Source organism: Fonsecaea pedrosoi (genome assembly GCF_000835455.1).
Source record: "Fonsecaea pedrosoi CBS 271.37 unplaced genomic scaffold supercont1.6, whole genome shotgun sequence".
In the NCBI taxonomy this organism is placed as follows: domain Eukaryota; kingdom Fungi; phylum Ascomycota; class Eurotiomycetes; order Chaetothyriales; family Herpotrichiellaceae; genus Fonsecaea; species Fonsecaea pedrosoi.
The window spans coordinates 3,159,393-3,183,884 of NW_013550610.1; the positions used below are offsets into that span (position 1 = coordinate 3,159,393).

Below are 24,492 nucleotides of genomic sequence, written 5' to 3' on the forward strand. Positions count from 1 at the left end.
TAGTCGGGCTCTAGCTTTTGCGGCTCAGGTGCGGCTCAGTCACAATGTCAACATCCCAAGGAGTTAATGTACGCACCTCCCAATGGCCCAACATTTCGAGATGCTCGATCGATGGGGCTTTGCTGCGTCACACACGAATTGCTGATTATGTACAGGTACTCCGGTGGTCAGCTCTCGTTGCCGGTATTTTCTACGGATTTTCGCATCAAAGAACCATCAATGCACATTCTGCAGCTGCACGCGAGAAGGCCGAATACGATCACAAACTCGAATTAATACAAAAAGCCAAGCTGGAATGGGCGAAGAAGACGCTGCCTCCTCAAGCCAAGACGGCCAGTGATGACAGTATGTGAACACTACGATCTGACTGCAGCTCATAGACCTGTGAAGCCATAGAACTGACAAGGAAATAGTCATTACGGATCCCAATGACAAGAATTTCGATCTCGAGGCATACCTAACAAAGCTTTCCGCAGAAAGCTGAGCAATGACGCCGGGCAACGGAGCGAGGTGACCTAAAAGCTGGGGATGGGTGATATCTCGAAAAGCTTGGAGAAACCAACAATAGACACGGGCGTTGATTCGAGTTGATACCCAAGTGATTCTGGTTCTAGGGATGGCGGACGCTACCCTTGCACCAGAATGAAAGCGCTGGCGGATCGCATACAGCTTGTACATACTGGTTGAAGGCACGCGCTGTTCTAATCTGTGCTGCATGTAAAATCATGATCCAATTGACAAGAAAAGAGGAAATGTGTCTGTTTGCCAGCTGATACTTTTCGCCAACCAGACCGTTGCCTTTTTCCAAACGGGTCGTATGTGGGAAGCAAGGCCAGAGTGCGAAATATAGGGAGCACCTAGCCCAGGCACAGCTTCTGGAAGCTCTCAGATCTTTGTTGACACCGCTGCGTGCTCTGCACCTACTCTATGTTTACCGCCTCCCGTTGAATACAACAGCATAAAATACCCGGCCTCTCTGCACGAAGCATATTTCCTAGTAAGGCATGTGCTATAAACTTCAGCAAGCATCAACGGGCGGAGTTTGCAGCCTTCATGTCCAATAGACGCTCGAGTGACCCTCGGATAGGGATCATTGAATCAGGCGGTATGTGATCCTGACAAAAGGATCCAGTCAGCCCTTGTGCACTACCCTCCCTCATTATCTCCGCATACCAAGTATGTACGGATGTATGGCGGGAACGAAGGCAGCAAAGCAGTGTCTGCCAGTGAATTGGGTCGCTTTCAATTGATTTTAGTGGATAACGTCCGTCTCAAGTACAGTCACGTGATGACACGGAAGCTTCAGAAAAAAAGTACAACTGGATGAATGGAGTGATACACTTTTCACACCAGGACCCATGCGGAAGAAGCCTGCGATTCATCTCTGGTTGGATGACACCCCTGGTTGTTCCCCTCAGGTGTCACATTTTCACTGGGTCAACGGAGACTGGAACCGTCACTCGCAAACGCAATCCAGCCCATCTGTCCGATCGATCTCTGGTCAGACGCCAAAATTCTCGACAACTGAACGAGAAACTGTTCTTGAGAACATGCAGGGACAGGGCGGCAACGGTAACGGCCCTTTCTGCCTTGCGAACACGACAGCTTGACCAGATCATACGGCATGGGCTCCCTGTTCCTGAGAGTGTCGACTTGGAATAAGAAGGGTGGCAAGAGTTGCCACTGCGCACCAATTCCGGCATGGAGCTAACAGTGGATAATTAATAGGACGATGGTGCAAAGACCTTTTTGGACCGCCAACTGGAGACGGCGGTTCGGAACCGCAAACTGAATCACCGCTTTTCTCCTCCCTGTCCTTGTTGAACACCCCTTGGGAGCTTGCAACAATTCGAGCTCCTCCCAGCCACCACTTTGGGCTTTGATCCCACCCTTCCCCCGTCAAACCTTTCTGCTCGTCGAATGAGAAGCCACGCTCCACGGACAAACACCGTACTAGAGTGCCAGAAAAGAGCTAGACTCCAGAAGTTTGATGGCAAGTCACAGGAGGGTGTCAATACGCTATACACTTCATTATTTGTGCGCATACATGAAGCTATGACGAAAAGCAGCCTGTCCATGGACGATCGGCACCCTTAGAGACCCTGATGCAATTCTTACTCAGGCAGAGAGATATTGCAACAAGTCCCGAGATCGAATCTACGAATGGTATTGGCGCCAACCCCGCAAAGATTCGTCTTCCGAGAAGGCCGTGCCCAGAGGCATTTCTGCATCATGCCAACCAGCCCAGGTAGCTGGTCCTCCCAAGACGCTTTGGGATGCATCCATTTTGGGTGTTGCAGAATCCCAAAGCTCTTGGCCTAATATTCTCACATGCCCGTGCCCTTCGTGGCCCCAAAAACTCCGGAGGAAAAACCCTGGAATAGAACTGGTCGATCAGAGGTCGATGATCGTCAAGCGCTTGTTCAAAGTCAAGCAAACAAAACAACAATCCCGTCACATCGCCGGCGCCTTTCCTACCCCAGTATTTCCCCGCAGCTCGGGTACCAGTTCAGTCTGTTAGTCACCGTCCTAGTGTCGAGCTTGAAGGCGCCGCCTCGTCTGATCATTGGCGGAGAGTCTACACACCTTGAGTTGTATTCTGGAGATTGGGCTTGATCCAGGTCAATAATACCCTGTCTACCTCTGCGAGTGGTGGGTTTCTGGCCAGGACCCTTGCTTGTCCGCTCTGTCAAGTATCTGGCTCAATTTCGCGGCTTGCTACAAGTGTATTTGTGCATACGTCTCCACCAAGCACACAACGATGGCGTTCGGTTGAGCGGGTTAGGGGCTCTCCTCTCCACCGAGAGGAGAATCATCGATCGAGCTCTGTGACGCGACCATCATGATGGCATATATTATTTGGATCCCTCCCTGCCCAGTCTCATGGACAGAAGGATCTTTGTGTGCTTGTGTTTCTTGCTACAGCCTCTGCAGAGCTTTCTTCCACTTTGAAACTAGGCCGAGTCCTTTGAACCTGGACTTTATACCTGCGGGCAGCATCAATACCCTGTACCGACCCAAAGTTCTTCCCTAAAGCATAGAACATTATCAATATGGCCGCCAACGTTCCCGACGTCGAGAAGGATCATGCCGGTAGCGACTCTGTCAACGGCAAATATGACCTTCACCACGACCACCACAACGAGGAGTCTGCACTTAGGAGAATCCGGACCGCCGGAAGCATTTCCATCACACCAGAGCTCTTCGAGAAGATCTACCTGTCACCCAAGAACCGGGTCTCTAACAACATTCGGTCAACCTTTGGTAACCCGACTCCTCTGTATGTGTTCCGGCCTCTCCTGTTTATTCCACCCACTGACCAAAGTTAGTGCTCTCGTCGGATTTCTGCTGTCTTTGACTCCTCTTTCGAATGTCCTCCTTGGATGGCGCGGAGCTGGTGGCCTCGGCGCGGCTGAAGTGTAAGTACTGAAAAGCACCTTGGGATACTGTCTCGATCTGACGGTGGATGCGCAGGGGCGTCTACTACTTCTTCGGCGGTCTGCTCATGGTGTTGGGTGCCTTCTTGGAATTCATCCTGGGCAACACCTTCCCCTTCGTCGTCTTCGGCTCCTTTGGCGCTTTCTGGCTCTCATTTGGAGCGACCCTGACACCATATTTCAACGCATCCATCGCCTACGATCCTACAAACCCAGCACAGTCATCCTCAGATCCGGTGTTCGGTTCTACATTCGCCTTCTTCCATGTTTACATGTCGGTGTTGTGCTTTATCTACTTCATCATCGCCCTCCGAACCAACCTCGTCTTCGTGCTCATCTTTGCCCTGCTCGTTGCCGCCTTTGCATGTCTGGCAGAATTCTTTTTCGAGATTGGCGAGGGAAAGGTCAACCTCACCATGCAACACTCGGCCGGAGGGATCACGTTCGCCGTGTGTCTGCTGGGCTGGTACCTCTTCTTCGTGCAACTTCTTGCCGCTGTTGACTTCCCTCTCAACCTCCCTGTGGGCGACCTCAGCCGATACATCAGGGGCGCAAGTGAGAGGGCTGAGAAGACCGAATGAACGAATCGGAGCTGTGAGGGGGTCTGTGCATAATCAGAACTGGTAAGACGAAGCATGAAGGGTGGGATCGGCGTGCGTTGGCAAGGCATGGACCGGAAAATTCTTTTGCAGAAGGTTGGGAGGACTGCATGGGGTTCCAGTCTCCCGCAGCTGCAGAACTGTTGGGTAGTAAAGCAATGAGAAGACGACAGAAGGTTTACTTCCGACTCATTACGATACGACAGCTGTTTTGAGTAAAAAATTATGTTTTTAATCTGTGAATGTAACGCAAAGGGATCTTCAATGCATCCAATCTGTACAAGTGCACCAAGAGTGTCTGCGACAGCTTCGTTGTGGCAACCTGACGTCGAGAAGGGTTTGCAACGAGGCTGTGCGAGGTATACGGCGTAGGGGACGGTGAGGAAGCGTTAGGAGGATTCAAGCCGATTGCAGAGGTTCCGAACAGCTGCAGGAGGATGCTGTACAACGCACCCGGATAGCTTGGATTGTGCAGACAGCAGCGGGGGAGGGCATGACCCGGACCGAACACTGCATTGTCCAGGTCCAGAACAATCATTCCACCCGTATCGGGAGAAAAGGAGAGCGGATCAACGACCAAGTTTGGATGTCGCCATCCCAATTTCCTCTCGTCCGGAGCGAGGCTGATTGGGCTTCGAGGCTTCCCGACACAAGTGTACCCCGTACCTAGCGAGTACCTTTGTTAGACCTGCCAAAAACAAAAACCTGACAGGGCTCCCAACCCTACCTCCTACACAGCATGTTACCGCAAAGTGACGCGAGGTTATGCTTGACTCACCGAAGCTCAGGTCCTGAAACACACCGCTGACGAACCCCGTCGCAATAAACTAGGAGTTCGGCGGGTTCTCGTAGTGCGCGGAAGCGGACTTCCAGGGCTAGACAGCGGGCGGATTCGTGGTTGCATTTTCAGTCCCTCTAGCCGCTCTGCTAGGGCTTGGAAGCTTGGGGGTTAGGCATAAAGGCAATGCTACAGAATGAATCCACATGCTGGAGGCCTTTCGTTTCGCGGGAGGAATGAGGGATGGAGCTCGGGTCAAATGTACGGAGTACAGAGTATGGGATATAGAGGACTTGATGTAGAATATGGGCGTGGAGTCTGGAACAATACGGAGTCAGGATCATGGAGCATCGACTTGCACATGCGCTGCGAAGGCAGTTTCTACTCGGTATTTGTGCAGTTACTACGGCGGAAAGTTGTTCCGATCCAGTGCCAAGCAATCGCGAGACTGACCGCCAGCCTTCAATCCAGCCACGCAACTTGCCAGACGTTACAACTTCTCTGAGATGCCCATCATTCGCTCAATTTCTGCTGGCATTCTGAGACCGACAGCCTAAAAGGGTCATAGCAGCTCTTCCACCTCGGAAGCTGATTGGCAGGATAGGTTGTTATTGTATCTTCACCGCATGGTCGGGATTCAAATCTGGGCCACACCCTTCTTGACGTCCATCCTATCTGGAACTCTATCAAGATTGGCCTTTGGGAAGCCTGGCCTTGGTCCTCGAAGCAGACTCTGTGGGACCATAGTTCGCAATATGGCAACCACCATTCACACTCCTCGTGATCCGAACACCCTTTCCAATTACAACAATTGGCGGACACTCCACACCTCCACAAGCTTGGACATCTTGTTCGACAAGCAGAAATTGAAGGGCAGCGTTGTCCACAGCTTCGAGTCCATCACCGATGGCGACAGTGATGAGATCTTGCTCGACACCAGTCATGTGCAAATCCACAGCATCAATGCAGATGGCAAACCAGCCGAGTGGGAATTGCTCAAGCGGGTCGAGCCATACGGCAGTCCCTTGAAGATTAAGCTCGGTCGAAAGCCACAATTGAACGAGAAGATTGACATCGAAATCAACTTAGAAACGACGTCCGCCTGCACTGCATTGCAATGGCTGACTCCGGCCCAAACTTCCAACAAAAAACATCCGTACATGTTTTCACAATGTCAAGCCATACACGCTCGGTCCATCTTCCCTTGTCAGGATACCCCGGATGTCAAAGCAACATTCGATTTCCTGATCAAGTCACCCCTGCCGGTTATCGCATCCGGCATTGGGGCCAAAGACAATCCGGTGTCCCCGTCCCGCGATGGGTCCTCTCAGCTATACAAATTCCACCAGAAGGTGCCCATTCCCTCGTATTTGTTTGCTCTTGCTAGCGGTGACATTGCTACCGCCAATGTAGGCCCTCGGAGTCTTGTTGCTACCGGCCCTGATGAGCTCAAAGAGTGTAAATGGGAATTGGAAGAGGATACAGAGAAGTTCTTGAAGGCGGGCGAGTCGCTCGTCTACCCTTATGCGTGGGGTGAGTACAATGTCCTGATTCTCCCGCCGTCATTCCCCTATGGAGGCATGGAAAACCCGGTCTACACATTCGCGACACCTACTATTATATCCGGGGACCGTCAAAATGTCGACGTGATTGCTCACGAATTGTCGCACTCCTGGTCCGGGAACCTTGTCTCCAATGCGTCATGGGAACACTTCTGGCTGAATGAAGGCTGGACGACTTACCTCGAACGGCGCATCCAAGCGATCGTGCATGGTGGCGACCAGTGGCGCGATTTCTCAGCGGTTATAGGGTGGAAGGCGCTTGAGCAATCCATCAGTGAACAGTTTGGCGAGCAACATGAATTTACGAAGCTTGTCATCAACTTGAAGGGCAAGGACCCTGATGATGCATTTTCGAGCATTCCGTACGAAAAGGGTTTCATTTTCTTGTACTACATTGAGAAACTGATCTCCAAGGAGGAATTTGACAAATTCATCCCTCATTATTTTGAGACATGGCGGGGCAAATCACTCGACAGCTATGACTTCAAGCAGACACTGCTCGACTTCTTCAAGTCGAACGAGACGGTCTCGCAAAAGCTAGCTACCATTGATTGGGATACCTGGTTCTACAAGCCCGGTTACCCACCCAAGCCTGACTTTGACACGTCGCTCGTCGATCAATGCTACCGGCTTGCTGATCAGTGGGAGAAATTCACCAAGAACCCCAACCCTGATTTCGGACCCAGCAAATTCGACATTGATGGCTGGTCGGCGAACCAGATTGTCGTCTTTCTCGAGAAACTGCTCACGTTCGCGGACAAGTTGCCTCAGCCGCACGTCAACTACATGGGTTTCATCTACGATCTGAAGGAGACGCGAAACGTCGAGATCTCGGCTCGGTACTATCAAGTCGCGATGAAGGCTGGGGACTGGACGATTAAGGGATTTGTCACGAAGCTCCTAGGGGAAGTGGGCAGGATGAAGTTTGTCCGGCCGCTGTACAAAGGGTTGATGAAGATGGACTATCAGCTGGCGGTTGAGACCTTTGAGAAGAACAAGGACTTTTACCACCCGATCTGCCGAGGCCTCGTAGCCAAGGATCTATTTGGGAGTAAACAGGAGCAAAAGTAGGGTATGCATGTGGTGAGCAGTTCTGTGCGATACAAGCACGCCACGCACAATGCTAGGGAAAGACGTCGGGCGATAAATAGCATGGGCATGGGCATGGGAATAGGAGACTTGTGGCCAGATATGCCGGATATACGTGTCTTGTCTACGTATATTCATTCACGCACTATATCACTACCATCTTGAGAGGGAGCTGAGACAAGAAACACAAGCAAGTAGTTGAGATTACAGGTCCTGCACGTTGTCATCAGAACCGCCCGCTCCCTGCCCCGAATATATATACGTTTATGTACCTCGTACAGGTAATGTGTATGTTTGTGTGTATGTTCACGTGTATTATGTAAGTGTTTATATAATATCTATCTGTACATCTGTATAATGTATGTAACGTATATGTGCTGCGTACCTGGAAAACTTTTGATCTCTTCTAGAAGAAAAGGATCGCTCACGAAGCCACGCTCATGCTTCACGCCCATCTATGCTGATGCTGATGCTGATGCTGATGCTGATGCTGATGCCATCCATGGGAAAAAAACGCCGCGCTATGCTGTAATATGCTGTGCCATGCTCTAAACGTGACCATGTAAAGAAATATGCCGGGGGTATCAAAGGGACTGCATGCTCTCCCCATCATCCCCTGCTCAAGCAAAACACCTGGGCATGCAATGCAATTCCGGTCTGGAGAAAAAGAAGAAGGCGGTCATGACGACGACGACGACGAATGATGTTCCTTCATCCGCACCATCAGGATCCGGAGAACCTCGTCTTCCCAATCGCTCAGATCGAGCCACTCGGGCACGATCATGCGGTCTTTGGAGATGAAGATGCTCTCGCCCTCGACAACCTCCTCGCCGAGTTCTCTCTCCTCCCTGGATTTCTGCCGCGCCGTCATGGACTGGTGTGTCTCGGTGCCGACGAGTCGGGGAACCCTGTCGGTCGACGAATAGGTCACCGCGCGACTCAGAGTCCGCATGATCTCGGGCGATGACCCGTGGCCATAGCTGTCAGCGCCGCCTGCCTCGGTAGTCGTGTCTGAGAGGTCCTCGATGAACGCCCCACCAGGCAACGATCGACGTTTGGTGCCCGTCTCGACATCCCCTCCGAGCCCATCAGTCCCCAACTTCCTCGCCAGCCTCGCTTGCCTCCTCTGTTCCCTGAGGTGTTTCAGATCGACCGGCGTCCACCAGTACACCGGGTAGCGTCTCCCGGAGAGATTGTTCACCACAAGCGCGCTGGCCAGCATCAACATAGCCGCCAGCAGCACGAGGGGCAATAGCCACCATCCCAGGTCTTGGATCTCCTGGTTCGTCGCCGCCAGTAGCGCAGTGGCGCCCGCGGGTGGGTGAATGGTTTTTGTGAAGCTCATTAAGATGGATGCGCATCCGACCGCGAGCGCGCCGGCGGCCCACCTCTGCTCTTCGAATCGGTCTGGCGGCAGCAACAAAAATAGCTTGGTGATGCCCACTCCAATGACGGCTGCTAAGAAGTGTCCGAAAATCAGGTTTCTCGGCTGGGCCAGCGGTGATTCAATGGTATTGTACTCCAAGATGGCTGCAGCACCGAATGACGCGATGACGATGGGTACCGTGTGTCCCGACAACTGGGGAAGGGCGAGGAAGACATTTTCGATGATGGCGACGCCACAGAAGGCGCCGACTAGAATCGACAGGTAGAGAAAGAAGGTGTGGAGGTGGTAGGTATAGAACCATTCCGACGGATGGAAGTATTCAAGGTACGACTTGGGGAGGAAACAGAGACACGGGTGATGTGCTATGGTGGACGAAGGAGTGCGGTAGCCGAACCAGTACGAGATCCAGGGAGGCAGGAATCGCAAAGGATTGCGAGGAATCCAGGGATTGAGGTAGTTGTCTATGTCGAATGGTGACCTGGGCTTCGAAGCGGCCTTGGGGGTGGGGTTTGATGGATGGGGCTTGATTGAGCCATCGGCATTCGTTCGAGGCATGGTTCACAGTAACGCTGATGTTTCGACACAGAGACGACAGTCCTCCTGGTTTTCTCTTGAAGAGGCGTCTTGCTTAACCTTTGCCAATGCCCGAGACCAAGGGCCAGCAAAGGCTTTACATATACCTCTACATGCCAATGTGAAACCAACCTCCGCGGCCAGAGTTCCGGCGAGTCGGGTAAACGATGGAACTGGGTTTGAGAAAGCAGCGGGAGACAAGTCAAACGGATCAGATCAGATCCAAGGGCACCCATCAACCCATGAACCTACCAAATTGTAATGAGCCGCGGAGTTCCTGAATATCGACCCAAGGAAAAAACAGCAAGAGGAGCACGGGAGACACACGCGAGACATGCTTCGCCGCCTCAAACGGGTCTCGAGGCACGAGCGAGCCCCCTTTTCTGCATGCAGCGTCACGGAGTGTGCATTTTTCTGGCTGACAGAAACACTGTCTGTCTAGTGTTACATGAGAGAAATATGATGACTGGTAGATCCGAGTTAATTGTAGTCATGAAAATTCCAGGAAGGGCTTGTCAAGTGGCCAATGGTGGATAGAGAATCTAGGCTGAAGAGGGTAAAGAGATCTCTGGGGTATCCGGGACAGTAAAGCAGCAACATAGCTATAGGAAGGTCGTTTCCATAGCGGATGTGAAAGGGTCATGGACGACGTTGTCAAGCTTTGCTGGTGTGGGAGATGAAAATGAAGCAGGAAAAAGTTCTGACAATGTCCGGCTGTGAATACTACCGAGATTAGAGCGGCGGAAAGCCCAAGTAAGAACTAGAGCAGCGACACGGCCAGTAATAAAGCAGTAGGTCACCAATCAATTGCTCTTTGTTCAGCCGGAATGCATGGCCGCCATATTTTTGCATGACGTCGCTGAGCCACTAACTGCATCCGACCGCAAGTGACGTCGAAAACAGCGCACTGGCCCAACAGACGAGAATGATGGAAAAAGCAGCGCTGCAGCAACTTCCGGCACCAACCAACGGCAAGTTACGATGATGTAATGCCATATGCCATAATGCGTGACAGCACGTGACGTTGGTACTCTATACCACGTGACTGCGTGCCTGCGCTCTCACATTTCAGTCTCAATTATTCCTTTCGTCTTCAGTGTCCCACGACCACTACACCTTCACCTTCGCCAACTCACTTCGCACAGGGATATTATGCTCAGGATGTGGCTCTGGAAATCCTTCGACACGAACCCCCTTCCTGAACATCAAGCAATGTGTCGATCCTCCGAAGTGAAACATACCAATCTCGTCGCCCTTTTTCACATGCTGACCCTCCTTGACCGTGATTTCGCAAGTCGATACTTCGCACATACCGATGCCTAAAAACGCCATGAGCCCAATAGCTGGATTGTCTGCTTCAAAGAACATGATCGCCCGAGTGGCCGTGGCTGTCAAATATCCTTGACTGGTGACTTCTCCCTCAGGATCCGCAGGGTGGTCGGGTTTGAAGTCTTCGAACAAAGGCTCGGAATAGTATGTCCCGTTCACCACGTATGCTTTGACCAGTTTGCCAGAGACAGGTGCATGCCAGCGATGATAGCTCAATGCGCTAAGAAAAGCTTGGTATACGGTCCCTCCAACGAACTTGTCCGCCCAGGGATCCTGTGCCAACATGTCGATCACTGAATACGGCTGTCCCTTGAGCCAGAAATGGTCTCGCGCCTTGACGTCGCGCGCCACCTTGAATGTCTTGGATTCGCACGCGTTTGCAATCACATTGTCGTCCTCGGGACTGGCCGTCGGCCGTGCCTCCTCCTTGAAGAGCCGCGTGAAGAAATCATCCCAGGATTTGTAACCCATGTGAGGCTTTGATGGATCGCACTGGAACAATTCCTCAAACTTGTAACCTGTCTTGCCCAAATTGGCTGTCGTGGTGAGCTCCTCCTGGCCATGCGGACCAAACCAGCTCCCTTGAGCGTCTTTCTCCAGGACCTTTGCCGATTCTGGAGAGCGAAGAAAGTCTCCCCATGCATTGAGGACTTTCTTCAACATTTTGTTTATGTCTGGGTCAAGAAACACGGCGTACCCCGAAGCTGTTCCCATGGGCCAATCGAAGAGGGCGTTGAACGGAAGGCCCACCAGTCCAGTGCGCGCCGAGCTCTCGGACCATGATGGCGGCGTGGTCAATATGTGATTAATGACACGAAGCATATGGATATAGTCGCGGACCTGGGGATGTCCCTCGCCGCGAGGGTCGTTGTTGTAGGGCTCCTTCTTAGGGACCTGCTCAAACATGGACTCAAAGAGCATGTACACTCGAGTGTTGTTTTCGATCAACTCCTTGAATTCGACCAAGACCGGGTGAAGATCTTTGGGGTTCTGATCCACCTCTTGGATGATGCCGCCGAGCCATTCTCGGTGAACGTCGTGATCGGGGAGCCAGTCACCCACTCTCTTCCGTCTGCGTGTTTAAGATGTCAGTGACTGCTAGACACGGTTCACGCCAGTTGAGTTGCTCGTCATGATGGGGGTGTAGGGGCTTTTCTTACCTGTGTTGACGATCGTTCTTCATGCTGAATGGTGGTGGGTGGTGAAGTGCTCTATAGCTCAACTGGCGGAGAAAATTATTAGGTATTGATGAGTGTGTCTTTCACAGTAGATATAACGGCAGGTGCTGTATCAATACTTGGTGGTTGTGCTGGTGGCATGTCACGACTTGCGTAATCGTCCCCAACATTTCAATACGTCACTGTCCCTGACTGGGTGCCAGGGAGTCAATGTCCATCTCCACCCAACATACCTGCTCATCATTGCATACCTACCGACTCGCCGAGTGCAAGTATACATATCACGGAAAGAAGACGAGAAATAATAGAACGAGCGAGACTTGACAGTAGCCGTATGCCTACCTCCCTAGGTAGTTGTACAGGGTACGAGGATCTAGGGAGGTAGTACCATTCCTCTCTGGTTTGGAGAGGTATCATACCTTGATACCTGGGTAGGTGCTTAGGTAGGCGGATAGGTCAATATATTTTCTATGCCCCTCCTACTGAAGGACCCTTGTTGATATAACCTTGTGCCATCCCATCACCAGATCCCATATCCAAAGGGAGGTTGGTAGACAGAGAGAATGTGTGTTCGTGCGCCGTGCTTTTTCCGTACAGTTCCTGCTGCACAATTCCATTTCCCTTTTTTTTTTTGGTTCAATAAACACAACCCCAGCCCAGCCACTCCCTCAAAAGCTCCATAACCCCCGATGATGTACTTTGTTGCCTTCGCCAGTTTATGTCAAGTGTATCTTATCTTACATCCCCGTAAAAAAAACAAACCATATTTGAACAAGGAGATAAAACAGTCATGTCAGTTTTTGTTCCAATAGCCGAGAATCCCTGGTGCTCATGTCACTTTACCATCATCAAAACAATCTATCAGCTCCAATTCTGCCAAACACACTCACATCCCCCAGTTCCTCCGTCGATACCGCCTGCTTCCTGGTCGAATCCAGTGTCGTCGCTGATGGTGCCATTCACAAGACCTGGCGCCGCGTTGATCAAGGTCCCTGAAACACTTCTGAACTCTGGCACGATCGTCTTTATATCGGACTGGATAACCTGTAGTTGGTCTACGCCGTAACAATACACTGCTTTCTTGTTGATGTTGCCCCCGTGTCGGTCAATACTGATCGTCGTCGGGTACGGAAATGAGCCTGGTCGGCTGAAATCGGTTGCTGAATTGCTGCTCCCTCCGTCGGTCGAGTTGGTCCCATTCGAGGCGGCAGGGAGAAGCGTTGCGCTAAAGGCTGGGTTGGTCCACATGCGGACCAGGAACCTCGTTTGACTAAAGGTGCACCGCAGTCGGGACTGATCGCGAGTGGAACCCCCGTTTTCGTCCTCGGGGTCAATTCCATTGTTGTCTGTAAATTCCGAGGTGTTCAAGGCTGCCGTCGAATGCAAGAAAATTGCCTTGTCGTAGTAGATGTAGAAGCCGTAGTGCTCGTCCGCTTGACCTCTGTTGTACAGTTTGATCGGCTGAGATGAAGGGTACGGATCGTTAGGGAGGAGGTTGGCAGGCGCAGCACTCCCATCGCTCAGGACGTCGGGCGCCGGAATGGCATCTGAGGAATTCGTCGACTGACGCTTTCGAAGCTTGGAGCCTGTCGGGCTAGATGCCGTGGCGGTTGTATTTGAAGGGTCGACAGGAAATACTGGAACGAATGTAATATAGAAAGGCGTCTGCTCCCCCTCGAACGGCTTCGTGATGTTGTCGGTCGTGTTGCCTATGAAGATCTGGTCCGCCCGGCTTGGTGGCGTCGGGTTGGGATCAAACAGATCGTTTGTAAACGGATTGTCCGCCCTCTTCCGCAGGCGCCGCTCTGACCTCTTCCTGAGCTCTTGTATGGGCACCGTCATATTCGCTGGTACAGTGCCGTTTCGAAAGTTGATCTCGAATCGAAAGTTCGGCTGGTCCGGAGAGTTGGGAGTAACCTCGAACTGCTCCTCCTTGGGTAGGGCACAGCTCCACATTGTGTTGGGTCCCACACATTGGGACTGCTGCTTGACGACATCGGGTCTGGCTATGGTGGATATGCCCGTGGGAATGGGAGGATAGCCGGTAAGATTTAGCCACTGGCTCTGTACAGGAGTGCTGTCGCCTGTTCTTGTGAGGAAGGTGGCCAGGAGAACACACGCCAGGACGATGATAAATAGGATTATGCCAATGATAAGTGTCGATCGGCGTTTCTTTTTCTTGTCCGCGTCGTCCTTGTTGCCCGCCTTTTTTCGACGAAGAAGCCCTTTGAGTCTGGTCATCAGACCTGCCTTTTTGACGGTTTCTGATTCGTGAGGAACTGGCATTTCTTGCCTTGTGACTTCCTTTTTTTGGCTGACTTCTTGGGTCGAGGTGGTAGATTCAAGCCGCTCCATGGCATCTCTTCTCGCTTCCCGAACAGTGTTGTCGTCTCCACTTGCGAATCTTTCGCTATAAAATGTGTGGTTATGAATCGTGACTGACGGTGGCTGCGTTGGCGCCAGCGCTTGTGGTCGGTCTGATGGTGTGGTTTGCTCCAACGAACGTGGTTGGCTGGGTTGGTAGTCGACTTGTGTCATTGGGACGGCACCTTGAGATGTCATTGTATGCTGCATCGCTGGAGAGACAGGGCCTGGTGACAAAATTGGCGGTTGAGCCGCAACGGCAGCGATACTGGGATAATGTGCTTCACGACGAGTCTGTTCCGTGCTTGTGACCGACTGCCTTGGTGCCTGTGAGGTGTCAACCGCGGGGAGCAATGGTGAGGCAGCCTCCTTCTGTTGTGATTCCACCTGTTTGACGTCCGGACTCTCCACAGATTTTGCCTTGACAACCGCGGCGGTTTCTGCTTGTCTGACATTTGGTGACAGTTCTTCAGGCTCTGAGCGGATGGAAACACCACGGCTCAGCACTCTCTTCTCATTATCTGGAGCATCTGCAGTCTCTTCAAGGTCAGCATCAACCCGCCTCGAATCAGAGACGTCCTGAGCGGGCTCAGCAACGACTCCTTTGTCAAAAATTGAATGAAGCTTTGGTAATCTGCTGGCACAGGAGTGGTTGTCGCATTCAAAGTATGGAACACCCGTCAATTGTTCGACAGCACAAGCATGGTAATATTCTGCTGCAAGGCCTTTGGTGAAATCGACGACAGCCCACGCTGTGCCTGGGTTAACATCTTGTACTAAATGTGGAGATTGATCGACATCAGGATGAGGTAAATTGGCGGGAGGAGAATGCAAACTGCCATCTCTTTGTCTTTCCCATGTTGTCCACCTCGACCAAATGCTTGCCCTAGCACTTGCTAATCCGAACCGCCGAGGTGTTTCTGGAGATTCGGAGGTGAGAGGAGAAACGATGTCACTTCTGGAAAGACGTATATCGGCTGGCAGCGAAGGAACTGGAGGCGTGGCTGGACTCTTGCTCTTGGGTTTCTCTGTGGTGGTACCCTTCCTCGAAAGCATGGGCGAGAGCATAAGATTCCACCAACCCTGTGATTTGCGCCGTCTGCTTTCTAGATCTGAGGGGAGAATTTGTTCTTGGCTATCAGACGACATCCTCGATATCTCCTCCAGAGATTGATGGGATCCGCCGTCACTGTCATAGTCCTCTGCATCCTTTTGGCTGGCACCTCGGGTGGATTGAGCAATGCTTGCGCCTATCGTTGGCTGAACTTGGTCATCATAGTGTGCGTGTCTCAACGGAATCTTCGGCACCGGCGGCAGTTCACTGTCTCGGATCTGCGTTTCGCTGCGCGTATATGGAGAATACATGCTCGATATAGGCCGACCCTTGCCGAAGAAAGGCGGTTTCCAAGAATCTATTTCTTCAGCTGGAGTAACCACGATTGCAGGCGTGTCTGGCGTGATCGCGGAGTAGGTATTGCTTACGCCACCAGCAGAACGGTGTGCGTCCAGTTCGTGTTCGGGAACACTAATTCCTATAACGATTGATCGAGCCTCCGGGGAGTAATCACTTAGGGCATTGGTTGGTTCTCGGAGCTCCTCCTCTTTGACAATCCCATGAGCTTGTCCGCCAGTGTCCATCTTTCCGATCACCCGAGACTCCTCCCTCGCCTTTCTCGCCGCTTGTGACTCTTGTAACTTCGAAACAGCTTGTCGGGCGATGGTCCTCTTCAAGACCTCTCCATTGTGATTTAGCGGTCCTTTCATGTTGTGATTAGGAATAGAGTCGGGTACCAAGTGGCTTACATGCTCAGCTTTAGCCGACAGGACGGATGTGGTGTATCTCGGGCCCAGGCGAGGTCTTTGTGACTGCACCTGTTCAATGACAAGCCCATCAGTTTGCGTTCGTTTGGCCTGCGCCGGGAAATTGGTGACAATATTCAATCCTGGGCGAATCTTCTTGTCGGTTCGAGGTCCCACTAACTTCTGCTGATGCTTTCGTCGACTGGACTGCTTGCGCTTTGGTCCCGAAACCTGTCCGTTTCTCGTCGTTTCTTGACTATATCTCTCAAGGTGGAATTCATCCTGGCCACTCGAAGATCCAGTGTCATCGTCGGAAGAGCTGGAAGCGAAAGGGTTTGGGGAAAAGAAGGTCTCGTTTGGTGCCAATGTCATACCGCCATTAATGGGTTTAAACGTCGTGAGAGGCTCCTGTTGAGGGGACGATAGTGGAAACGCTGGAGCAATGCTGGGCTGATGGTGCACCAATTCAGTTTCCTTCGAAGTTGCACCACGACTGTGTGGGTTTCGAAACCCGACCGCCATCACTGAAAGTGAATGATATTCTGGAGAAGGTGATGGTGTGTGCAGGTAAAAGTAGGGACGAAATTTGGCATCGCTTCTTTTCAGGCGGATGAGGATTTTAGGGAGGTTGCTTAGGCTTATCGCTGTAGCCTTCTATTCATTGTCCATGTTTTTGAGTCAATATGTTTTGCTCTCGGTGAATCAACCAGTGAGACCGTTTCAAAGTCGACAATTAGTGCGTCGTGTGAGCGTGGAAGGAACCTGCCTGCGGAATCAGTGTAGATTATTGTACAATGAATATAATAAGGAAATAACAATAAGGAAAGTTGACAGGAATGTGAAGAACGAAAGGAAAGTTCATGGTGGCATCACTATTTGACTTGATCGAAGGCGGGGACTGGGTCTGGCAGAAAAGGATTGGTAGACATCACGATATCTACAGTTGTCAAGGTCCATCCGCGCCCAGCGGGGCAGTCGTCAGACGAGGCTCCTCTGAGGCTTCTCTGAAGGCTGCCAGGCCCCATTGTTTGTCTGAGGCTCGGGGTTGCAACACGTTTCCTTGGATCTGAGCTTGCGGCGGGCAATATCCCAAACTTAGATCCTGGGGGAGAACAGTGGATATGTCATGATATCCGACCTGGAGGTTAGCCAGACTTCAGAGTCGATTGCTTCAGGTTGAAAGGCGGTCGATAACTGGAGGAGATGAAGTCGAAGACGAAATTACGCGCGCGGTCAGACAAAGATAGAGGAGCAACGAGAACCAATCGCTGGGCCATAAGGCTGTATTACATAAGACGAGATGTTTCACAAAGCACGTGACAAGGCTGCGGGATCCAAGCGGCTTCTTTCATATTTTGGTACAGAAATCACTCGTGGAGACGTGTAGCTTTATATCTCCAAAACTCGTATACACAGACCATACCGGCCGTAGTCTGAAAAGAAGAACCCAACTTATCTGACAGTTGAGAGCAGCAAGTCTCTACCTTCTGCTTCGAATGACTGTCGCAACCTTATATGCGACGCAATGGGGCTCGACAGTTCTCAAGCCCCAGTGATTTTGCTCCATGCCCTGAAAAACATATCCCGTTGACCATGGTATCATGAATCAAATGATCGACCCCACCCCTCGGAGCCCAGAAGTCGTGCCTCTTCCGTGAATGCACGATGCTTTTGGCTAAAAGCTCCACAATTCCAGTGTAATGCACAAAAGAATCAAAATGTCAAAATAGTGTAACCCAAAAGAAAATAGTCCGATGGGGAGTGCCCGAACCATGAGAGACAGCACTATCGCCGGTCATCATATTGTATGCCCTGCATCGAGGTGCTGCCCATTATCGGCGGAAGTGTCCGTGCTGGTTCGTTGGACCCATCAATATGGTTGTTAAAGTGAGGTCCGTATCCAAGAGGACTCTGTGGCATCACAGTCGGTGGAGGGGGAAAGGAGCCTTGAGGTTGCTGTATTCCCTGCATCTGTCGATTCATTTCGTGCATCTTGGCTTCAAGTTCCGCCATCTTCATGCGCTGGTTCTCAAACTCTGCTCGTGCTTGCTTGTTCTGATTTTCAAGTTGTGTAATGTAGTCAATGGCTAAGGAAGATTAGCGGCATTCTGGGCTCACGGCGCGGGACAATCTCACCTCGTGACAGCGTTTCCCATTTACTTGACTTATTGTTTTGACTGGCTGGCAATCGGCTTCTCAGCTGTTCAAAGCAATCCTTCATCTCACTTCGTCTCTTCCGCTCGGCTAGCTTGTGAGTTACTCGAAGTTCTGGTGTTCGGCTGTAGGGCGTGGTTCCGTTCGGAGAGTCGGGATCGCCTCGAAGGCTGTCTAATTGTTTGTGTTGCAAACTGTGATGATGAGTATCGGGAAGTTCTGGCACTGGTTAGATGCATCACAATTCTCCCGCTATATGAAAGCTTACCTTGCTGCCCTAATGGTAATCTGTTCGACTCCATTGTCAAAATACTGCTGGAGAATGACTCTGCGAAGCTGTTCCTCCGCGAGTACGTCGATGGTGTTCTGCCCGGCGGACGAGGCGCGTCTGGGTCAGGAAAGGCATAAGCCTGGCCTCGAGTCGGGGCTTCTGCACTGTAGACCTCCTGTTTCGGGTTCTCGAGAATTGGGGGCGCTACTCGTCCTGCGGCAAAACCACTCCTTCCACCGCGACTCGAACTAAACGAGGAGATTGGACCGCTCATTGTTGAATATCTGCTGCCTCCTCCAGCATACCCATTTGTCTGGATGCCTCGCTCTCTTTGGAGGCCAGAGACGAGGGATGTCTGAGAGGCATTGGTGCTTGTATAAGGAGATGTAGGGCCGAGGCCGAGGTTATTCATGCCTGTATGTATGCTGTTGGAAGCAACACTGCTCCTCCGCGAGTCGTCAAAGTCACCACTACCTCTGTTTGGATTGGAGTTCGGGTCTGACGTTGGCGGTGGAAGTCCGTTCGGTTGCGGGTGCAGGCCACCGTTGAACGGAGCTGGAGGTGCGGAAGGGTTGTCTGGAGTGTAAGGAGATGTGCCTGTGCCGGTCGGAGAGTGGGCAGAGTTCAGGTATGGCATCGAATTTGTCGAAGACCCCGACACTATGAGCGTAAGGTTAGCAACACATCTAGTCATTTCCGCAGGGACCGAGCACTGACGGGTACCGGGAGTCATCCAACTTCCCGAATCTCTCTGGGGTGGATGAATTGAGAGGTCTGACGGGGCTCTGTCCAGCGGCTGGACTGGGAGCTTCGAAGTCAAAGAAGCTATTGATGGCAGTGTCTGTGGGAGACTGTGAGGGGGATTCGACTCCCAAGGACGGTGGCTCGTGGTCTCCATCATGTCAAAGCCGTTGATGTGTATGTGTCGAATATGATCAGCTCAGATGGCGAGCAGAAACTGCCTCCTTGCGCATACGGCGCTCGAACACGGTCGTGAAGATCCCTGACTCGTCGCTCGAATCACTCGTGATTCCCAAAATTTATTGGTCCGTAGGATCCAACAAATGGAACGTCGGGCGCACTCTGATGAAAAGGTGATCGGGAGACGCTGACACTGCAGCACCAAGTGGCACAACACTTTCCAAGAACGATGCGACGACCCAGCGCAGAATGGGGCCTTGTATCGAGTGACCGGGGGTGGGATCAATGCGCTGCGCGATGTCGAAGGAAGAAAAAAGCCGATCGCTTGATAACCAGGGTGCAGTAGATGAGATCTTAATCCTCTGGTTGTCGCAATATCCTGTGCTCCAACACCAGACTCTTTTACGAGAAGGTCCGTCCCAGATCGGAGAGCGCCCGAACTGGTTGTCCTTCCAAACACTCTGCAGGGTGGGAGGTCTTATTCAGAAAAACGTGGAGCGGAAGATGTTGTGGAGCCAGATCGAGGGCATGCAGCTTGCCAGAAGAAAGGCCGCGAAAATACGGTCGTTCAATCTGGTGAGGTCCTGAGATCAGGTGTCGCACAGAGGAGCGGTCGGCGGGAGATGGCAGAGGAGGGATTTGATCTAGTTGCGGTCGACTGCAGAGATGGTTGGAAAGATTGTCGGTTTGAGTTGGCGAGATCTGTCCAAGATAGCAATCTTGAGGGGCAGATCAGAAGTGGCGCCAGGAGAAGTAAGGATTCAAGGAGAGGGATGAGGTTTGGTCGACCCCAGAGGTTTGGAGGGAGGGAATGTTCCCTTTCCTGCACAGGGTCCGAAGTAAGAAAGGTCGCAGGTGGGCACTATGGCCAGCGACAAGGGGGTGAGAATGATAGGACGGGATAATTCTGGAGGAGTCCTGGTCAAAGCATGTGCTATGTATACTTTGACTATGGCAAAATGGAAAAAAGGTTGAGCCCAAGGCCAAAGCCGAAAACAAGTTTCAGAGGCAAAAAGAAGTACGTTGCAGAAGAGTTAGAGAGAGAGGTCGAACGTGGACGTGGAGATGGATATGGAGATGGAGATGGAGACTGCAGATGCAGACGCAGACACAGACGGGCAGGGCCCAATCCACTCATCCATTTTGGAAGACGGATACTGGATCAAACCATCAACCCATCAAATCAGGTACGTGGTGCTTTAATCCGAGTCGACATGGTAGAGACGTTCTTGGAACTAGATCGGGGCTACCAAAGTATCCATTGGGAATTGGGGGAGAGAGCTTTGGTTGGGTAAGGGTGGTTGCTCCTGGGGGGCAATGGGGGCTTTGCTACAAAGAAGCGTGGGTGCTTGGGTACTTGGGTGGCGCCCCGGCTTTCTCCTCGTCATCTCTTCCCTTTTGCAGAGCCGGACTAGATTGCTTTGGGTATTTGCTGTAGTCGTGACATTTGAAATTAGAGGCCATACCTACTACCAGGCTGCGTAGCTATCCAGCCAAGTAGCTAACTACCACTGGCTTTTACTACATGATGCTATCAGTGATCGACTACCACTACTCCAAGGAGAAGAACTTTGGGAGGTGATGCCACCTGTTTCAAAGAGAAAACAAGACGGTTGTTGCATGGTGTCGCATGAAAGCCAGTTACTGGCACCACTGGAGATCTGGTGTCTGACATGAGAAACGTGGAAGGACAAGGACAATGGGAAGGGGGCCCGTGAGGGTGCTGGGTCCCCTGAAGCCCGAAAGCCTGAAGCCTAAAGCCTGAAGGGGGTGGTTCCTTGGGTATGATCACCCGGGCCAAGGCCCGTGGCCCACTCCACCATTATGACCACCACCGCCCGCCGCGTCAACTCTACTTACTTGGTAGGTAGGGACGAGTTGGATATGAGGATGGATAGGCATTTACCTACAGTGCTACTTGGGCACTATAAGTACGAGACCCGAGGTGAGTGCAGGCACCTCGTACTCTTAGACACTCAATTTCATCCCTATTGTCATCCGATGTTTACAGACCTCCAGGTACTTCCCCCAAAGGAGACCTATCACTTGCAGCAATGACCAGCGATCGCAAGACCCTCTTTCTTCGGTCTACCACTTCCAGTATCCGAAGTGGATGAGCGACCTTGATCCAACCCACGTGCCATTCCTTGCTTCTTGCCGCATCTCTGAACTTCTTTTGCCCGTCTTTCGCATGTTTTTTGCCATGTACCACCCGCCGAATCTGTCCGCTGTCCGTAACTCTTTGCCTGAATAGCCGTTTTACTTACTGCTCGACTCGTGGCATCCTCGTGTGAGATGCTTCCTCTACCAACAGCACCAGCTCATCCAAATCGATCGTACTTTCTTTTTCGCCTAATTGTGCCACCGGGAGTCTCGCGAACCAGACTCACAATCGTCGTTCGCTCGCTCAGTTCAATGGCCTCCACATCCGGTCATAAGCACATTTCTACCTACTCCGTATTCCTACTTTTGACAGGGAGCCGAGCAAGCCGCATGCCGGCAGTTCAATGTTTAAGTTATTGCTATGCTGCATTGGGGCCTGGTCGCCGGCCACCTTGCAGACAAGTAGCCCCAAGGTGCCCCCCTATGCCGAGGGTTGCAGGGTCCATCATCTTGAGTTTCCATGCCTGGTCCCGGCTCTTTCCCCCAAGAAACTAACAGGGCGAGTACTAATGTTCCTGGAACTAGGCAGTGGCCGCACCCGGTGGTGCCCTATCGAATCCTGCAATCATGAATCACCCTCGCCCTGGAGACGATCTTTGCCTTTTTCCATTAGCTCTCAAGCCTCACTTTCTGCCACTATTGACGGCCAGAACCCACGGGCATGCACGCCAAATGGAATGCAGGAACGGTCAGATGGAAAAGTTCCAAAAAGGCCATTGTCACGAGTTGGACAGTTTGGCCAGACAATGCCAGAACAGATCGCGCGTGTTCTGCACCGGCCGTATTGAGTCACGACTGCTACATCTCAATGCTTTGAACTGGAAGATGCTTTGCTGACTCGCAACGACCACCAACTTCGACACCAACTCGCCTCTTGATGACGTCGAAAAACACGAGGCCTAAGACATTCATCTTGCTTCCCCCTCACAAGAAAGCACTATTAGCCTGGCTTGTGTTCTTCCCGATCCCGCTTGCCGGCAGGAAAGGGGGCGAATCAACCAGTAACTAGGTGTTTCGCGCAGGGGAAGAACCACGTGGCAGCGGCAGCTAGTCGAAATCCCTTTGTGTTGGGCAATCGCGAATCCCGTCTTCGCCATCGCAGGAGCACTCCTACAAGTACACGGTGCAACAGACACGCTTGCCGTTACGCATACACGAAACTTTGTTCCGCATTGAGAATCCTGCGTGATTAATATATGCTCTCACTCCGCTAATTGTGGCTGGCTAACAGAAATGAAAGAACAGAACTCAGATGTCGCTTGGAGCTCGGACCATCATGTGGCTTGAGACAAGACTAATGGAGACGGTACGATAGTCCGAAGCCGAATTGACAGATTGCGAATGCACTTGGATTCATAGGCCTGTCTCGCTTTCTCTTCGACTACCAGCTAGTATCCACGAGTAGCCCGGCACTCAGAATCTCCTGAACGGGTCCACCCTTCTGTATCCCAGCGAGATGTCTTTGACCCACAGTATTCTCCTTCAACGCGATCCTCAGGTACGGACGCAATAAGGAACATGTTGTGGCTGCTCTATGGTGTCTTAGGCTGCTAGCCTCTTTTCCGCGTTGAGCAGATCCTCCACTGTGTCTTTAAGGGTCACTTTGAGGGGTGTGTATTTGATACCCAAGACCTTCTCCGCCTTGCTTCCGTTCACCTGGTATACTGGCTCTCGAGCGCCCGGAGTTCCTCGTGGTATACGGTCCTGGATCTGCGGGAAGTCATCGCGGAGACCGTCCACAGCTGTTTGATAGTCGAAGTGGGATCCGACAAGGAATCGCTGACCACCCGCTTCTTCCAGCTCGTATGCACGCAGATGAGCCAGAGATACATCTCTTACGTCAGCAAAGCCCGCAAAATCAATTGGAGGAACATCTTTGGTGGATCCATTGACAAGCTTCCAGATTGCCTCTGTCGACTCGTTGAGGTGGTCCAGAGACTTGATTCCAGCCAGTGAAGGGCCGAAAACCCATGGTGGGCAGATAGAAGTGAAAGAGAAGGATGGCTTGTTCTTCTCAATCCATTCCCAAGCTGCCCTCTCAGCCAGACCTTTTGCTGCGCAGTACGTGAAACCACCGCTGGACGAGTTCTTGGCCTCCTCATACGTTGCAGGGTTCCAATCCGACTCGCTATACGTATAGTCTGGGCGAAGACCTTGGCTGAGGTCAAGGATACAGGCAAAGGAAGCCGTCAGAACGACACGACGTAAGGTTGGTCCTTGGGTGGCCCCAGCCTTGAGTACATTCAAGACGCCGTTGACCGAGGGTTTCAGAAGCTCTTCTTCATTGTCTTTGGGGTTCAGAATGAAGGGATTCGCCGTATGAATGACTCCTGTCACACCGTCGACTGCCTCGTTGAAGGCATCGGTGGCCGCCATGTCGGGCACGACAACAAAGGACAACTGATCAGCGTACTTCCCATGAGCCTGTTTTATGCCAGCAATGGACTTCTCAGATCGGACGGTTCCGCGAACGCGGTATCCGGCTTCCAGGAAGGTATGCGCAATGTGGCTAAAGCAAAGGTCAGTCCAGGAGCTATAGTTGATGCAGGATCTGCGCAGCGACCACCCCTGGCCTCGCAATGAACCAGAATATGCTGGAGGGGCACCACTTACGAAGCCACGAAGCCTGAAATACCAGTGATGAGAATGGTCTCATCCTTTGGCGAGATCGAGCCCATGGTGATGGTCAGGATAGACTGATGAGCTAGGAGAAAGGGTCTGACTGGTCTATAAGGTATGTATTGCGATGCTTGTCACTCTCTTTGACGTATTTGTGTCCAAAGCTTCTCGCTCCTCAAGGTGGTAGGTTTCTTTTATAGACCAAATGTGGCAATGTCCGGACATGGCGGTCGCTCCCCTTTGCGCGCTTTGCTTTTGGGTTTCATTA

General features: G+C 51.8%; 8 protein-coding genes across 8 annotated transcripts; 3 read left to right on the forward strand and 5 right to left on the reverse strand.

The window, feature by feature from the left end:
• Nucleotides 1-44: 44 nt before the first annotated feature.
• On the forward strand, nucleotides 45-484 carry Z517_09976 (uncharacterized protein; the record flags this gene model as incomplete). Its single annotated transcript, XM_013425884.1, has 3 exons — nucleotides 45-68; nucleotides 156-345; nucleotides 414-484. The coding sequence occupies 3 exons, from the start codon at nucleotides 45-47 to the stop codon at nucleotides 482-484; spliced, it is 285 nt and encodes a 94-aa protein (XP_013281338.1).
• Nucleotides 485-3,053: 2,569 nt separating this feature from the next.
• On the forward strand, nucleotides 3,054-4,018 carry Z517_09977 (uncharacterized protein; the record flags this gene model as incomplete). Its single annotated transcript, XM_013425885.1, has 3 exons — nucleotides 3,054-3,280; nucleotides 3,330-3,419; nucleotides 3,475-4,018. 3 exons carry the CDS (start codon nucleotides 3,054-3,056, stop codon nucleotides 4,016-4,018), a joined length of 861 nt encoding a protein of 286 aa, XP_013281339.1.
• A 1,551-nt stretch (nucleotides 4,019-5,569) lies between these two features.
• Z517_09978 (leukotriene A-4 hydrolase/aminopeptidase) lies at nucleotides 5,570-7,447 on the forward strand (the record flags this gene model as incomplete). Its single annotated transcript, XM_013425886.1, has 1 exon — nucleotides 5,570-7,447. One exon carries the CDS (start codon nucleotides 5,570-5,572, stop codon nucleotides 7,445-7,447), a length of 1,878 nt encoding a protein of 625 aa, XP_013281340.1.
• Nucleotides 7,448-8,144: 697 nt separating this feature from the next.
• Nucleotides 8,145-9,407, reverse strand: Z517_09979 (uncharacterized protein; the record flags this gene model as incomplete). The annotated part of the gene is made up of 1 exon (XM_013425887.1): nucleotides 8,145-9,407. One exon carries the CDS (start codon nucleotides 9,405-9,407, stop codon nucleotides 8,145-8,147), a length of 1,263 nt encoding a protein of 420 aa, XP_013281341.1.
• A 1,128-nt stretch (nucleotides 9,408-10,535) lies between these two features.
• Nucleotides 10,536-11,937, reverse strand: Z517_09980 (uncharacterized protein; the record flags this gene model as incomplete). Its single annotated transcript, XM_013425888.1, has 2 exons — nucleotides 10,536-11,826; nucleotides 11,915-11,937. The coding sequence occupies 2 exons, from the start codon at nucleotides 11,935-11,937 to the stop codon at nucleotides 10,536-10,538; spliced, it is 1,314 nt and encodes a 437-aa protein (XP_013281342.1).
• An 856-nt stretch (nucleotides 11,938-12,793) lies between these two features.
• On the reverse strand, nucleotides 12,794-16,618 carry Z517_09981 (uncharacterized protein; the record flags this gene model as incomplete). The annotated part of the gene is made up of 1 exon (XM_013425889.1): nucleotides 12,794-16,618. The coding sequence occupies one exon, from the start codon at nucleotides 16,616-16,618 to the stop codon at nucleotides 12,794-12,796; it is 3,825 nt and encodes a 1,274-aa protein (XP_013281343.1).
• A 1,263-nt stretch (nucleotides 16,619-17,881) lies between these two features.
• Nucleotides 17,882-19,419, reverse strand: Z517_09982 (uncharacterized protein; the record flags this gene model as incomplete). Its single annotated transcript, XM_013425890.1, has 4 exons — nucleotides 17,882-18,183; nucleotides 18,233-18,469; nucleotides 18,519-19,181; nucleotides 19,239-19,419. 4 exons carry the CDS (start codon nucleotides 19,417-19,419, stop codon nucleotides 17,882-17,884), a joined length of 1,383 nt encoding a protein of 460 aa, XP_013281344.1.
• Nucleotides 19,420-23,147: 3,728 nt separating this feature from the next.
• Z517_09983 (uncharacterized protein) lies at nucleotides 23,148-24,283 on the reverse strand (the record flags this gene model as incomplete). Its single annotated transcript, XM_013425891.1, has 2 exons — nucleotides 23,148-24,114; nucleotides 24,219-24,283. The coding sequence occupies 2 exons, from the start codon at nucleotides 24,281-24,283 to the stop codon at nucleotides 23,148-23,150; spliced, it is 1,032 nt and encodes a 343-aa protein (XP_013281345.1).
• Between the last annotated feature and the right edge of the window lie 209 nt (nucleotides 24,284-24,492).